The sequence below is a fragment of the Procambarus clarkii genome, chromosome 55 (genome assembly GCF_040958095.1).
Source record: "Procambarus clarkii isolate CNS0578487 chromosome 55, FALCON_Pclarkii_2.0, whole genome shotgun sequence".
In the NCBI taxonomy this organism is placed as follows: domain Eukaryota; kingdom Metazoa; phylum Arthropoda; class Malacostraca; order Decapoda; family Cambaridae; genus Procambarus; species Procambarus clarkii.
In genome coordinates, this window is record NC_091204.1 from 22914426 (window position 1) to 22929379 (window position 14954).

Here is a 14954-nt window from a genome sequence, read left to right on the forward strand (position 1 = left end):
TTGCCAATTACAGTATAGCATGGCCAATCACAGTAAAACCTTGCCAATTACAGTATAGCATTGCCAATTACAGTATAGCATTGCCAATTACAGTATAGTATTGACAATTACAGTATACCCTTGCCAATTACAGTATAACCTTGCCAATTACAGTATAACTTTGCCAATTACAGTATAACCTTGCCAATTACAGTATAACAATGCCAATTACATGACCAGTGAAGGAATTTCAGATCTTACAACTCCTTATAGATATATAAGAGACTCATGCTAGCAAAACCTCAAATTAAGGAAGAGTTGAGTGATTATATAGTACCTGAATATGTATCATGTATTATATATAGTGCCTGAACATGTATCATGTATTATATAGTGCCTGAATATGTATCATGTATTATATATAGTGCCTGAACATGTATCATGTATTATATAGTGCCTGAGTATGTATCATCTGGTAGACTTACTCGGGAAAGAGTAGTTCGTAATACTGGCCGAAGCTAATGATATTGAAGAAGCAGCCAATGGGTAAACTCTTGAGAAAGATCGCCAGTGTTGCTCGGGCACTCTGCATGTTCTCATCTTGCATGCTCACTGCAATAGACAGACTCACGTACTAAATAGATAAAGTTATAGTGGAAATATCTATTAACCCTACCTTAATTAACAGTCTGGGCCAATATACCTTCTGCTGTTTCCTTAATTCCTATGTTTATAAACAATTAGATATAAGTTTTACCTGAGAGCCACTAATACTAGTCTTCGATTAAGACAGGAAGCCGGCAGCTGGTCGAATATCCTTCCCCTCATTTGCCTTGATGATCTTTTCCAGCTGTAACTTAAAAGTTCAAGTGTTTTGACATTTACGACTTCGGCGGGTAGGCTGTTCCATGGGTTAATAACCCTGTGGGTGGAAAAAGCATCTCCTGTTCTCAGTCCAACATTGTGGCTTGTTGAGCTTGAACCCGTTGTTCCTTGTTGGTGTTACATCTGACCTTCTGAAGACATTGTCCGGATCAACACCCTCCAAATTGTTCAGTATTTTGAAAGGTTCAATGAGATCCGTCATGTCATGCCTGGTGTGTAGTGTTGTTATCCCCTGCGGCCCTGAGGGCCAAGCAAAGATCAATTATCACAGGCTCTATGGTTTTGGTCGTAAGTAATCAATAGACGTGTCATTGGCTCGGCAAATCCCAATGTACAGAGTGGGTCCAACTCGTCCACCAATCCTTCGGTACCTTCATAACAAAGGCCTCCATACAACAGACGAATTTTCCTATCAGATCGCTTCTCAATGTGTCCAACTTCAACCAAATTCACATAATGCTTCACCGAGAAATTAGAATCATAATCGACCCCCTTTTGATAGTTGCCACATGTCTCTCAATGCTGGAAAAGTGTCATCAGTCACCACACAACCCTCACTAACACGCACCAGAGGGCCGGGGCCAGCACGCACCAGAGGGCCGGGGCCAGCACGCACCAAAAGGGCCGGGGCCAGCACGCACCAGAGGGCCGGGGCCAGCACGCACCAGAGGGCCGGGGCCAGCACGCACCAAAAGGGCCGGGGCCAGCACGCACCAGAGGGCCGGGGCCAGCACGCACCAAAAGGGCCGGGGCCAGCATGCACCAGAAGACCGGGGCCAGCACGCATCAGAGGGCCGGGGCCAGCATTTATCAGAGGGCTGGGATCAGCACACCCCAGAGGGCCAGGGCCAGCACGCACCAGAGGCCGGAGCCAGCATGTACCACAGGGCTGGGGTCAGCATGTACCAAAAGGCCGGGGCCAGCATGTACCAAAAGGCCGGGGCCAGCACGCACCAGAGGCCCGGGGTCAGCATGCACCTGAAGGCTAAGGCCAGCATGTACCAGAGGGCCGGAGACAGCACACCCCAGAGGGCCAGGGCCAGCACGCACCAGAGGGCCAGGGCCAGCACGCACCAGAGGCCCAGAGCCAGCACGCACCAGAGGGCCGGAGCCAGCATGTACCAGAGGGCCGGGGCCAGTATGCACCAAAGGGCTGGGCCCAGCACGCACGAGAGGGCTGGGGCCAGTATGCTCCAGAGGGCCAGGAAGTACCAAAGTGCCCGGGCCAGTACTCACAACAGGGCCAGGGCGAGCATGCAACAGACGGCCGGGGCCAGCACGCACCCGAGGGCCGGGGCCAGCATGCACTAGAGGACTGGGGTCAGCATGCACCAGAGGGCCGGGGCCAGCATGTACCAGAGGGCCGGGGCCAACATGTACAAGAGTTCTTGGGCCAGGCCAGCACGCATCAGAGGGCCTGGGCCAGCATGCACCAGAGAGCCGGGGCCAGCATGTACCAGAGAGCCGGGGCCAGCATGTACCAGAAGGGCCGGGGCCAGCATGTACCAGAAGGGCCGGGGCCAGCACGCACCAGACGGCTGGGGCCAGCACACACCAGAGGGCCGGGGACAGCACGCACCAGAGGGCTGGGGCCAGCACACACCAGAGGGCCGGGGCCAGCATGTACCAGAAGGGCCTGGGCCAGCATGCACCAGAGAGCCGGGGCCAGCATGTACCAGAGAGCCGGGGCCAGCACGCACCAGAGGGCCGGGGCCAGCATGCACCAGAGGGCCGAGGCCAGCATGCACCAGAGGGCCGGGGCCAGCATGTACTAGAGGGCCGGGGCCAGCACGCACCAGAGGGCCGGGGCCAGCACGCACCAGAGGGCCGGGGCCAGCACGCACCAGAGAGCCGGGGCCAGCACGCACCAGAGGGCCGGGGCCAGCATGCACCAGAGGGCCGGGGCCAGCATGCACCAGAGGGCCGGGGCCAGCATGTACTAGAGGGCCGGGGCCAGCACGCAACAGAGTGCCGGGGCCAGCACATGTACCAGAGGGCCGGGGCCAGCATGTACTAGAGGGCCGGGGCCAGCACGCACCAGAGGGCCGGGGCCAGCACATGTACCAGAGGGCCGGGGCCAGCACGCACCAGAGGGCCGGGGCCAGCACTCACCAGAGGGCCGGGGCCAGCACGCACCAGAGGACCGGGGCCAGCACGCACCAGAGGACCGGGGCCAGCACGCACCAGAGGGCCGGGGCCAGCATGTACCAGAGGGCCGGGGCCAGCACTCACCAGAGGGCCGGGGCCAGTACGCACCAAAGGAGCGGGGCCAGCACGCACCAGAGGGCCGGGGCCAGCACTCACCAGAGGGCCGGGGCCAGCACGCACCAGAGGGCCGGGGCCAGCACGCACCAAAGGACCGGGGCCAGCACGCACCAGAGGGCCGGGGCCAGCACTCACCAGAGGGCCGGGGCCAGCACGCACCAGAGGACCGGGGCCAGCACGCACCAGAGGGCAGGGGCCAGCACTCACCAGAGGGCCGGGGCCAGCACGCACCAAAGGACCGGGGCCAGCACGCACCAGAGGGCCGGGGCCAGCACGCACCAGAGGGCCGGGGCCAGCACGCACCAAAAGGGCCGGGGCCAGCACGCACCAAAGGACCGGGGCCAGCACGCACCAGAGGACCGGGGCCAGCACGCACCAGAGGGCCGGGGCCAGCACGCACCAGAAGGGCCGGGGCTAGCACGCACCAGAAGGGCCGGGGCCAGCACGCACCAGAGGGCCGGGGCCAGCACGCACCAGAGAGCCGGGGCCAACACGCACCAGAGGACCGGGGCCAGCACGCACCAGAGGGCCGGGGCCAGCACGCACCAGAGAGCCGGGGCCAGCACGCACCAGAGGACCGGGGCCAGCACGCACCAGAGGGCCGGAGCCAGCACGCACCAGAAGGGCCGGGGCTAGCACGCACCAGAAGGGCCGGGGCCAGCACGCACCAGAGGGCCGGGGCCAGCACGCACCAGAGGACCGGGGCCAGCACGCACCAGAGGACCGGGGCCAGCACGCACCAAAAGGGCCGGGGCCAGCACGCACCAGAGGGCCGGGGCCAGCACGCACCAGAGGGCCAGGGCCAACACGCACCAGAGGGCTGGGGCCAGCATGCACCAGAAGACCGGGGCCAGCACGCACCAGAGGGCCAGGGCCAGCACGCACCAGAGGGCCGGGGCCAGCACTCACCAGAGGGCCGGGGCCAGCACGCACCAGAGGACCGGGGCCAGCACGCACCAGAGGGCCGGGGCCAGCACGCACCAGAAGGGCCGGGGCTAGCACGCACCAGAGGACCGGGGCCAGCACGCACCAAAAGGGCCGGGGCCAGCACGCACCAGAGGACCGGGGCCAGCACGCACCAAAAGGGCCGGGGCCAGCACGCACCAGAGGACCGGGGCCAGCACGCACCAGAGGACCGGGGCCAGCACGCACCAGAGGACCGGGGCCAGCACGCACCAAAAGGGCCGGGGCCAGCACGCACCAAAACGGCCGGGGCCAGCACGCACCAGAGGGCCGGGGCCAGCACGCACCAGAGGGCCAGGGCCAGCACGCACCAGAGGGCTGGGGCCAGCATGCACCAGAAGACCGGGGCCAGCACGCATCAGAGGGCCGGGGCCAGCACGCACCAGAGGGCCAGGGCCAGCACGCACCAGAGGGCCGGAGCCAGCATGTACCAGAGGGCCGGGGCCAGCACGCACCAGAGGGCCAGGGCCAGCACGCACCAGAGGGCTGGGGCCAGCATGCACCAGAAGACCGGGGCCAGCACGCACCAGAGGGCCAGGGCCAGCACGCACCAGAGGGCCAGGGCCAGCACGCACCAGAGGGCTGGGGCCAGCATGCACCAGAAGACCGGGGCCAGCATGTACCAGAGGGCCAGGGCCAGCACGCACCAGAGGGCCGGGGCCAGCACGCACCAGAGGGCCAGGGCCAGCACGCACCAGAGGGCTGAGGCCAGCATGCACCAGAAGACCGGGGCCAGCACGCACCAGAGGGCCAGGGCCAGCACGCACCAGAGGGCCGGAGCCAGCATGTACCAGAGGGCCGGGGCCAATATGCACCAAAGGGCTGGGGCCAGCACGCACGAGAGGGCTGGGGCCAGTATGCTCCAGAGGGCCAGGAAGTACCAAAGTGCCCGGGCCAGTGCTCACAACAGGGCCGGGGCGAGCATGCAACAGAGGGCCGGGGCCAGCACGCACCCGAGGGCCGGGGCCAGCATGCACTAGAGGACTGGGGTCAGCATGCACCAGAGGGCCGGGGCCAGCATGTACCAGAGGGCCGGGGCCAACATGTACAAGAGTTCTTGGGCCAGGCCAGCACGCATCAGAGGGCCTGGGCCAGCATGCACCAGAGAGCCGGGGCCAGCATGCACCAGATGGCCGGGGCCAGCACGCACCAGAGGGCCGGGGTCAGCGTGTACTAGACGGCCGGGGCCAGCATGCACCAGACGGCTGGGGCCAGCATGCACCAGATGGCCGGGGCCAGCATGTACCAGAGGGCTGGGGCCAGCATGTACCAGAGGGCTGGGGCGAGCATGTACCAGAGGGCCGGGGCGAGCATGTACCAGAGAGCCGGGGCCAGCATGTACCAGAAGGGCCGGGGCCAGCATGTACCAGAAGGGCCGGGGCCAGCACGCACCAGAGGGCTGGGGCCAGCACACACCAGAGGGCCGGGGACAGCACGCAGCATAGGGCCCGGGCCAGCACGCAGCAGAGTGCTGGGGGCCAGCATGCACCAGAGGGCCGGGGCCAGCATGTACCAGAAGGGCCGGGGCCAGCATGCACCACAGGGCCGGGGCCAGCACGCACCAGAGGGCCGGCCCAGCACGCACCAGAGGGCCGGGGCCAGCACGCACCAGGGGGCCGGGGCCAGCATGCACCAGAGGGCCGGGGCCAGCATGTACCAGAGGGCCGGCCCAGCACGCACCAGAGGGTCGGGGCCAGCACGCACCAGAGGGCCGGGGCCACCACGCACCAAAGGGCCAGGGCCAGCATGTACCAGAGGGCTGGGGTCAGAATGTTCCAAAGGGTCGGGGCCAGCACGCACCAGAGGGCCAGGGCCAACACGCACCAGAGGCCGGGGCCAGGACGCACCAGAGGGCCAGGGCCAGCACGCACCAGAGGGCCGGGGTCAGCATGTACCAGAGGGCTGGGGCCAGCATGTACCAGAGGGCTGGGGCCAGCACGCACCAGAGGGCCGGGGCTAGCACGCACCAGAGGGCTGGGGCCAGCACGCACCAGATGGCCAGGGCCAGCACGCACCAGAGAGCTGGGGCCAGCACGCACCAGAGGGCCGGGGCCAGCACGCACCAGAGGGCTGGGGCCAGCACGCACCAGAGGGCTGGGGCTAGCACACACCAGAGGGCTGGGGCCAGCATGCACCAGAGGGCCGGGGCCAGCATGCACCAGAGGGCTGGGGCCAGCACGCACCAGAGGGCTGGGGCTAGCACACACCAGAGGGCTGGGGCCAGCATGCACCAGAGGGCCGGGGCCAGCATGCACCAGAGGGCCAGGGCCAGCACTCTTGCTGTCGATGTGATCACTTCAGTTCTAGTAACCGTATTTTCTCTGTACTAGTATAAATAGCCACCTTGGAGAAGTTCCTGTCACGGTGTAGGAAGAGCCATGCTTCAAGGTTTGCTTTAATAATAAGGTGCAGCTTTAGTTGAGTGTGGGCGAACATCTTTGGCTGCTTGCGCCTTACCTCTGAGGTCTCTGTCGCCGTCAGCAAAGACCAATGACCATTATAGATATGTTTTATGAGGCTGCTGTGTTTCTTCCATTTAAGACGACGTCTTTGGCTCTCTCTTTCTGAATCTTATGTACTTGTGTTTATATCAGCGCTGGCTCATTGCCTTGCTGTGATGACTGAGAGCTGTTCTTGTGGCCAGAATTATTTAGCCAGAGAATGTACAATGACTGCTCTTTGTTTTTCCAATAACATTGCTAACCTTGCCTTTCCTTGTTGCATGAAGATGAGGTTTGGTGTATGCATACGTCTTTGTGTTACTCGCAGTTTGACCTCAAACTGGAGATGTTGTCTACGTTGGTAGACTCGGTTTCCCATGTACAAGGAAGATTTGTTCACCCTGTTCACTTTTGGATGGCTGTTATGTATCCACCAGTCTGTCTAAGGCCTGAGTCTGCTGCTTTTAGATTTCCTTAATGTCCTGTTTTTGGTCCCCAATGGTCTTCCTTATTGCCATCATTTTGCCTGTTGGGCCCAAGGTCTTTTTCATCCTCCGCTAAGGGATATTTTTATTCCTTGGCCTTCCATAGCCGCAACTGGTTCCAACTCTAGCTCTTGTTTGGTTTGGGATGGATTGAAATAACGGGATAGCTTTCATCTCTTTCAGAGGATGTTGATCCGAACAAGTTCTTCAGAAGGTCAGATGTAATACAAGCAAGGAGCAATGGGTTAAAGCTCAACAAGCCACAATGAAGCACTGCGAACAGGAGATGCTTTTTCACCCACAGGGTTATTAACCCATGGAACCGCCTACCCGCCGAAGCCGTAAAAGCCAAAACACTGTTAACATTTAAAGTACAACTGGAAAAGGTCATGAAGGCAAATGAGGGGACATGCCGCTTCAACATGCTGCCGGCTTCCCGTCCTCGTCAAGGCCGCTATTGTTAGTGGCTCTCAGGTAAACTCATGTAAAAGTTTGCCTGGCGTTGCTCAGAGGCCATCGTCATCTGTTGTGCTAGAGCCGATTGTAACAACGGAAGTGTGAGAGGCTCTTCAACTGCCTCAACTTGAGTGGTCAATTCACAATGGAGGACCAGCCTTCGGTGAAGAGAGTTGTACTACTCTCTGTGCGCGTCGTTGCAGTGGTCTGGTGGCAGTTTAATGAATCCTTCTCTTATCCGAGGTTTGATAAGCCTTCTTCATTCAGATTACCTCCCATTTCACGATTGCATTTGCATATGAGGATACACTGATGCACTAGTTCCCCGCCTTTGTGAAGATGGACCCTGAGTATTGCTTCCTTTCTAGAATATCGTGGTCAAGTCCTCAGTGCGGTTTATATTGAATTCAGGGAATACCGGACGTGCTGGCGGATGGAGAGTCTTTCATCCATTGGTTTACAATGGATAGGGAGGTGTATCATTAGATATATACGAGGGGTTTGGTTATCTCCACGTGGACCATTTCGCTTCAGTGTGGAACTGGCAACTTCCTCTGTATGTAACACCATTTCCTGATCAAGTAGCCTTCACGACAGATGCTTCTCGACTGAACTGAGCCGCTAGAACGTCTTTTAAATGTCCCTTGCTGGTTCATGCTCTGCTCTGTTCCATGCTGGTTCAGATTCTAGGAACATTCTTACAGCTAGGAACATTCTTAGAACTAGGAACATTCTGAGAGCTAGGAACATTCTTGGAGCTAGGAACATTCTGAGAGCTAGGAACATTCTTGGAGCTAGGAACATTCGTAGAGCTAGGAACATTCTTGGAGCTAGGAACATTCTTAGAGCTAGGAACATTCCTACAGCTAGGAACATTCCTACAGCTAGGAACATTCTCAGAGCTAGGAACATGTTGAGGTTGGAATTTTGTACATCTTGCCAACTATCATTCGCTTCATTTTCCACATTTTTTTTCGTTTAGTAAAACTTGGTGGTTGTTGGTTTGTTTTGTTTGTAATCTTTAAGCAGTTTGCCTTGATTGTACGGTGATTTAAGACCCCCTTTATGCTTACCTCACTTCTTGTTGACGAAACCAGATACCGGTTTCCAGTATTTGGTTTCCTCATCAAGGAAAATCGTTTCAACAAATCGTTTCCTCGATTTGTTCCTCAACAAATCAGTATCTGGTTCCAGGATATTGGATACCAGATACAGATATTTTTAGCCCTGGTATCTCAGGGCTAAAAATCCGTGGAATCGCCAACCCGCCGAAGCCGTTAAGGCCAAAACTCTTGTTAAGTTTTAAAATCTCCCTGTAAAAAAGATCATCAAGGCAAATGGGAGGACCTTCAACAAACTTCCTGTCCTCGTCGAGGCCACTAAGGTTAGTGGCCCTCAGGTAAATCAGGTATCCAGAATACCATGCAAGGCCTTTACCCGTGCAAGCCCTGAGGAGGCACTACACTTGGTATTTGGTGTATATGTAGAATATGAGAGGCTCTGGGTACCAGAGTTCGAACTCCAAGGAGGTACCAAGGGACCTGGTATGTATGAGAGTCTCCAGGGCACCATATATAACATATGGAACTGGATTAAAGAAATATTATTACCATAAATAAACAGAATTCATTAATAATAAATTTGCCTATGTTGTTCATTGTGTTGAACTAAAGGTTTCAATTCATATACAATGTTACCATATTGTTTCATTCTTACGTGAGCGATCAATAATAAAGATGATCTCATTGTTGTTGGAGAAACTGCTGGACGGGACCTCAGGGAAGAGATTGATCATAACGAGGTCTTCCTTCATGAGTCCGGTGGCGGAGCGGTCTCCAGTCTCTCGAAGCACGCGAGTCTTGTACGGGTTGGCGTAGTAGAGCAGGAGACTCCAGTCGTGGTCACTCCTGAAGCCTCCGTCTTGCCTCACCTGGTCACACGGGAGCAGATAACCACTATTATATTGCAAGTCAATTGGGAAGGTTGGTGAGCAAATCCACCAGGGCAGTGAGGTGAGATTATTTGTTTTTATTTATTAGACAAAGGTGATCACTACTAGAATCATTTTCCATTCCCAAAAAGAGTACCAAAGATACCATTATTAGTCTCCTTGACATAATCTACTCAGCCCTTCACAAAAATGAGTTCCCAATTAGCCTCTTCATTGACCTGAGAAAAGCCTTTGATACTGTCAACCATAACTACCTCTTAATTAAACATCACCATAATGGTATCCGAGGCCTTGCTCTGAACTATGTTCGGTCTTATCTTAGTGACAGACACCAACATGTAGCCATCAGTGGCATAGAGCCCATCCTCCTGTTTTGGTAGTACTTATAGTACCGATGAGGATCATAGTATATATACCGACGTACAACGAAATTAGAAGGAAGAAACCATAACTTTTGAGTTGGACAATCCGTGAAACTTTTGTTTACTTGTGTTGCTTTGACAAAATATGCTAGCTTAACCTAACCTTCCTAGGCCTAATAAACAATATCTGTGGCCTAATATAGTACACATGTGTGCAATACTAAGCCTAGGAATATTTAAGTTAGTTTTTTAGCTTCTTTTTTTTAAGAATTCCTTACTAGTCAGTATACTACTATCTAAAAACTAAGTACGTACGAATTCGGGACTATTGACGATCGTGTCAATAGGTACTATCTAAACAGGAGGATGGGTTGTGATATAACCCCCTCCCACTCTACCATTAACTGTAGGAGTGCCACATGGCAGCATCCTAGGACCTCTCCTATTTCTTATATACATCAATGATCTGCCTAATGTCTCTAACATTCTTAAATCTATATTGTTTGCTGACGATACTACCTTCATCTTCTCTGACCCCAACCCAAACAGACTAGATAATGTTGTAAATAATGAATTAAAAATAGGTCCATTCATAGATGTCAACCAACAAACTTTCACTAAACATAAAAAAATATCTTCTATATTTATTTGGAAGCAAATCATCAAATGAAACTCAGCTTCAGATAGACAATGTTAACATCAACAATAAAAATGATGAATAGTACCTTGGTTTTACTTAGACAAGAGACTCAACTTCAGCACCCACATACAACACGTAACCAAAAAAGTCTCAAAAACGGTTGGTATACGCTCTATAATCAGATATTATGTTCCCCCACCCTGCTTTCCTCTCATTATACTATGTGCTAATATATCCTTATCTTATATAGGGATAGATTACCATGTATCTGTGCATGGGTTTCAACCTCTGCAAACTACCTCAAGCCCATCATCACCCAGCAAAAATCTGCTATCAGGAATATAGCAAACTCTGCTTTCAGACAACACACAGCCCCCTCTATTAAAGTTCCTTAACATGCTAAACATGCAATCACTCCACACATTCTCATGTGCTATTTAGAATGTATAAAAACCTTGTTACAATGTACAAAACCTTGTTACTAAACATTAATCTTGATCTGAAACTCTTCCTTCACGGATGTAATAGAACCCATGAGTACCACACCAGAAATAAATATCTCTTTGGTATCCCCAGAGTCAAACTAAATCTGTTCAAACACTCTATGCAAATAAAAGGACCCAGTCTATGGCACTCACACCCTAACGAATTAAAAAGCTGTCCAACCTATGCCTTATTCAAAGTAAAACAAAAACGTACCTAATTTCATCCTCATAGTTTCCTACCTTGTGCTTCAAACTCGCACTGTATCTTGTGCTACCCACTTCCCTAGTATATGTACCTAACATATCAAATTTCACCAATGTATTCCATGCTGTCAACTTATATTATAGTTGTTATGTTGAATGCAAATGTTGCTGTAATGTACCTATTAATAACCTTCAAATTATGCTTCATTGTACCTTTTGTAACACGGGACGATATTAGCTCTACTCTGTCCTTTACCCTGTCCGTGAATATGATTACTTAAACTTAAACCGAATTCCAAAGGACCCCAGAGCTAACTCTCAGCTGAGTCCCACACCACGTGGTCTTAGCCGCTCGATCGACTAAGATTCTACAGCTACGTGACGTCGTACTAGGTTTCTAGCAAATTCAAGGATCTCTTTACGCCGCCACCACCAGACCATTAACCAAAAGCTATCAATTAATTGGGGTCTGGACCAATTAATCAATCCTTAAACCCTTGGGGCTTAATCCCCAAATTACTTGGAAAAGGGGGGATAAATTTACGTTAAGTGTGGGAAATTTACAGAAAACCAAGGGGATATGTTATCTCTTAAACTAGGCTAGGCTTGCGACCCAAATAAACCCAGACTCGTGGAGACCACGTAGCAAGGATATCAACACATGCAAAGTTATTCATGGAAATAATAAAATACCGAGGAACAATCTAATCATTTATTTATGCAAATCTAGAAAACAACTAGTAAAAATCACTCCCTGATTTAACACTCCTTAACATGATTATTAAAAACTTTTAATATTCCCTATTGAGGCACGAATGAATTATTTCCCTATACCAAAACTCAGCAAACTTTTACCTTGACTATGGAACGATGATCTCGGGAGAGGTGAGAATGGTTGACCTTCCCAGTTGCTGGCCGAATACACACTGACTCGCCTAGCCTTCCTCACAACTAGTGAGGCTAGTAAGTATCACTCCACCAGGTCTAATAACTTTACTAAGCAGGGTTTAAATTGAACCACTAATCTCTATTGTACTGAACAACCCAGATGGTTGAACTCTTATAAAACTGATAGTAATTGTACAGGCATCTTAGGGAAAGGCTATTTCCAATTGCAATATGGGCTAGTGATCTGAATTTGAACCTTGTGAATTACTAATGTGGCAACTCTCGTGGGCCGCGTGACCTTTGACATTGTGAGTCATCCGGGACACAAACTAGTCCCTCCACATGACGTCATTTCTCTGCCTGTATACTACCCTGATCTCAATTTTCATTCTACATACATGTAAACCTAACATACATACATAAGCCACATTAGTTATTACTGTATTTTGTTGACATATTCATTACATGTTGCATTAATACAGAGAACCAGCCATCTTGTAATCTTAAACGCTAATCCCTTTAATCTCTGGAGGGATGACCTTTCTCTGCAGAGTCAGGTCGAGTACCGTCTGACTCCAAACATTCAAAACTACTCGGTCCCCATGTCTATGAGAATCTATACTAAATAATTTCTTACAACAAACCTAGTTTGTTACACTCTTAATAATTTTTAAATTTTACTACAATGTACCTATTAACATACTTCAAGATATCCTACAATGTACCTATTAATAATCTTAAATTTTGCTACAAATTCAAATTACCTACTTATAATTATCTGTCAGATTAAGAACCTGCCCAAAACGTTATGCGTGTTAATGGCTTTGCAAAAATGTAAAAACATCAATGCTATGTACTCTCGTAAACCCAATGTACCTTCTTGTATAAATAAGTAAATACAAAAATAAATAAATTAAAAAATAAATAAATAAATAAATAAAAAGTAATAGGTATCAACTACCCACAAATGCACAATGAACAATTCACAAAATGATGAATCTATGAATATATAAAGAGCCCGAACAAGGGAATCGAACCTGCGTTCCTGAACTCGATAGGGTACATGTACTCGAAGAGTCCAGGTGATTGTCGGTTCAATCCCATTGCATGGCCTCCTGCTTAACTTGTCCTCGTACATGCTCCAAGCGTCCATGTGCGCTTGATCCTTACGAATTTTCAATACTTTTTTCCCCTAAGTGCACTTGGATGAAGAATTTTTTCCTTAGCAGTCCGAGGGTTCCACATTGTGAAAGTCATACAATCTCACCTGTGCGGACTTGTTATCCTCACTGATGGTTACGTCGATGGGATCAGTGTGGGAGACGACTCTTGCTATCTCATGAGCGCCTGATATCTGAACCTCGATGCTGATATTGTAGGCTTGCCTCACGGTAACTTCCCTTAACTCAGGATATTCAAAACCAACATCTGGAACTATTTATGCAGTGGTTAGGTGAAACAAATATGAGACAAAAATCCAGAACCTTAACTAAATGGACCATAACATAAACAAGCAACAGTGGTCCAATGGTAGAGTACACGACCGGCAATGCCTTGGTAGTTGGTTCACGCCTACCTCATAGCCCTGGACCTAGATTCACAAAGCAGTTACGCAAGTACTTACGAACGTGTACTTCTTTCCTCAATCTTTGAGGGCTTTGGTTACATTTATTAAACAGTTTAGAAGCATGAAAACTTCCCAATCAATTGTTGTTATTGATATAAACAGCCTCCTGGTGCTTCGGGGCTCATTAACTGTTCAATAATTGTAAACAAAGCCGCCAAAGATTGAGGAAAGATGTACAGGTTCGTAAGTTCTTGCGTAACTGCCTCATGAATCTGGCTCCTGGTGGATTGTCTTATCAGTTCTCTTATTTTCATATATGACAGATGGGCGTCTAATTTTGAACATAGATACTGTGACAAATATTATCACAATAATTAGATAGTGTCTGTGCCTGAAAATTAAATGATTATTGTCAATGCATTCACTGTATAACATTCCTATACTGGATATACTGTGTCACGTGAATATACACTATATACAAACCCGGGTGACAGCTCTCAGTAAGAAGTGTCGGATATATTCCTGAATTTACCCAAAACTGTTATAGCACCAATCAGATAGCAGTAGTGATGGAGCACCAATCAGACAGCAGTAGTGTAACAAGCCTGAAATGTGACCCTTGTAACATTTCTGACAACATTAACTGGAACATTTCAGAACTGCTGTTATCGTATAGCTAAGGTAACACTCACTGTAATGGTTTCTATAATTTCTAACCTTTTTAGACTGCAACTATTGCATTGATATAACCCCAAAATACAGGAAAAGTCCGCCCTCACAGCAGAAATTGCTGTGAGGGCGGCCTCAATCTTAGGCTTGAACAAGACCATTCAAGCTTGTTGGCATTTGTGTTGCTCACGTGGCTCCAAAAAATAAGGTGATTTGATAAAATATAATGCCCCAGATAACCATCAGAACGCCAGCTGGATGATGGAGAAATAGCCTTGGCTACCATCATCTCTGTCCGGTTGTGATGGTCGAGCGGCTAAGGTGTCCTGTGCACCAGTTGCATAGTGCTCCTGGCAGTATGGGTTCGAGTAACTTCTGGGGTGTGGAGTTTTCAGTTATATATACGCCTGGGGACCATTCAGGCTTGTTCCCATTTGTTTTGCTCACGTGGCCCCAAAAAATGAGGTGATTTGATAAAATATCATGCCCAAGATTACCATCAGAGCGCCAGCAAGATGATGGGGAAATAGCCTCGGCTACCATCGTCTTTGTCTGGTCGTGATGGTCGAGTGGCTAAGGGCTCCTGTTCACCAGTTGCATAGTGGTCCTGTAATATGTGTTCGAGTCACTTTTGGGGTGTGCAGTTTTCAGTTGCATATACGCCTGGGGACCATTCAGGCTTGTTCACACACACACATATACATACATATATAT

General features: G+C 51.0%; 1 protein-coding gene across 4 annotated transcripts in view; it reads right to left on the reverse strand.

The window, feature by feature from the left end:
- The window catches only part of LOC123755764 (von Willebrand factor A domain-containing protein 5A-like), a 273896-nt gene that overhangs the window by 127631 nt on the left and 131311 nt on the right, over positions 1 to 14954 (reverse strand). For all 4 annotated transcript variants that reach the window (XM_069305549.1, XM_045738530.2, XM_069305547.1 and 1 more), the window contains 3 exons: positions 13272 to 13438; positions 9191 to 9404; positions 465 to 591 (listed from right to left, as the gene is read on the reverse strand). In XM_069305549.1, the coding sequence (XP_069161650.1) occupies positions 465 to 591; positions 9191 to 9404; positions 13272 to 13438 (508 nt within the window). The remainder of the gene's footprint in view (positions 1 to 464; positions 592 to 9190; positions 9405 to 13271; positions 13439 to 14954) is intronic.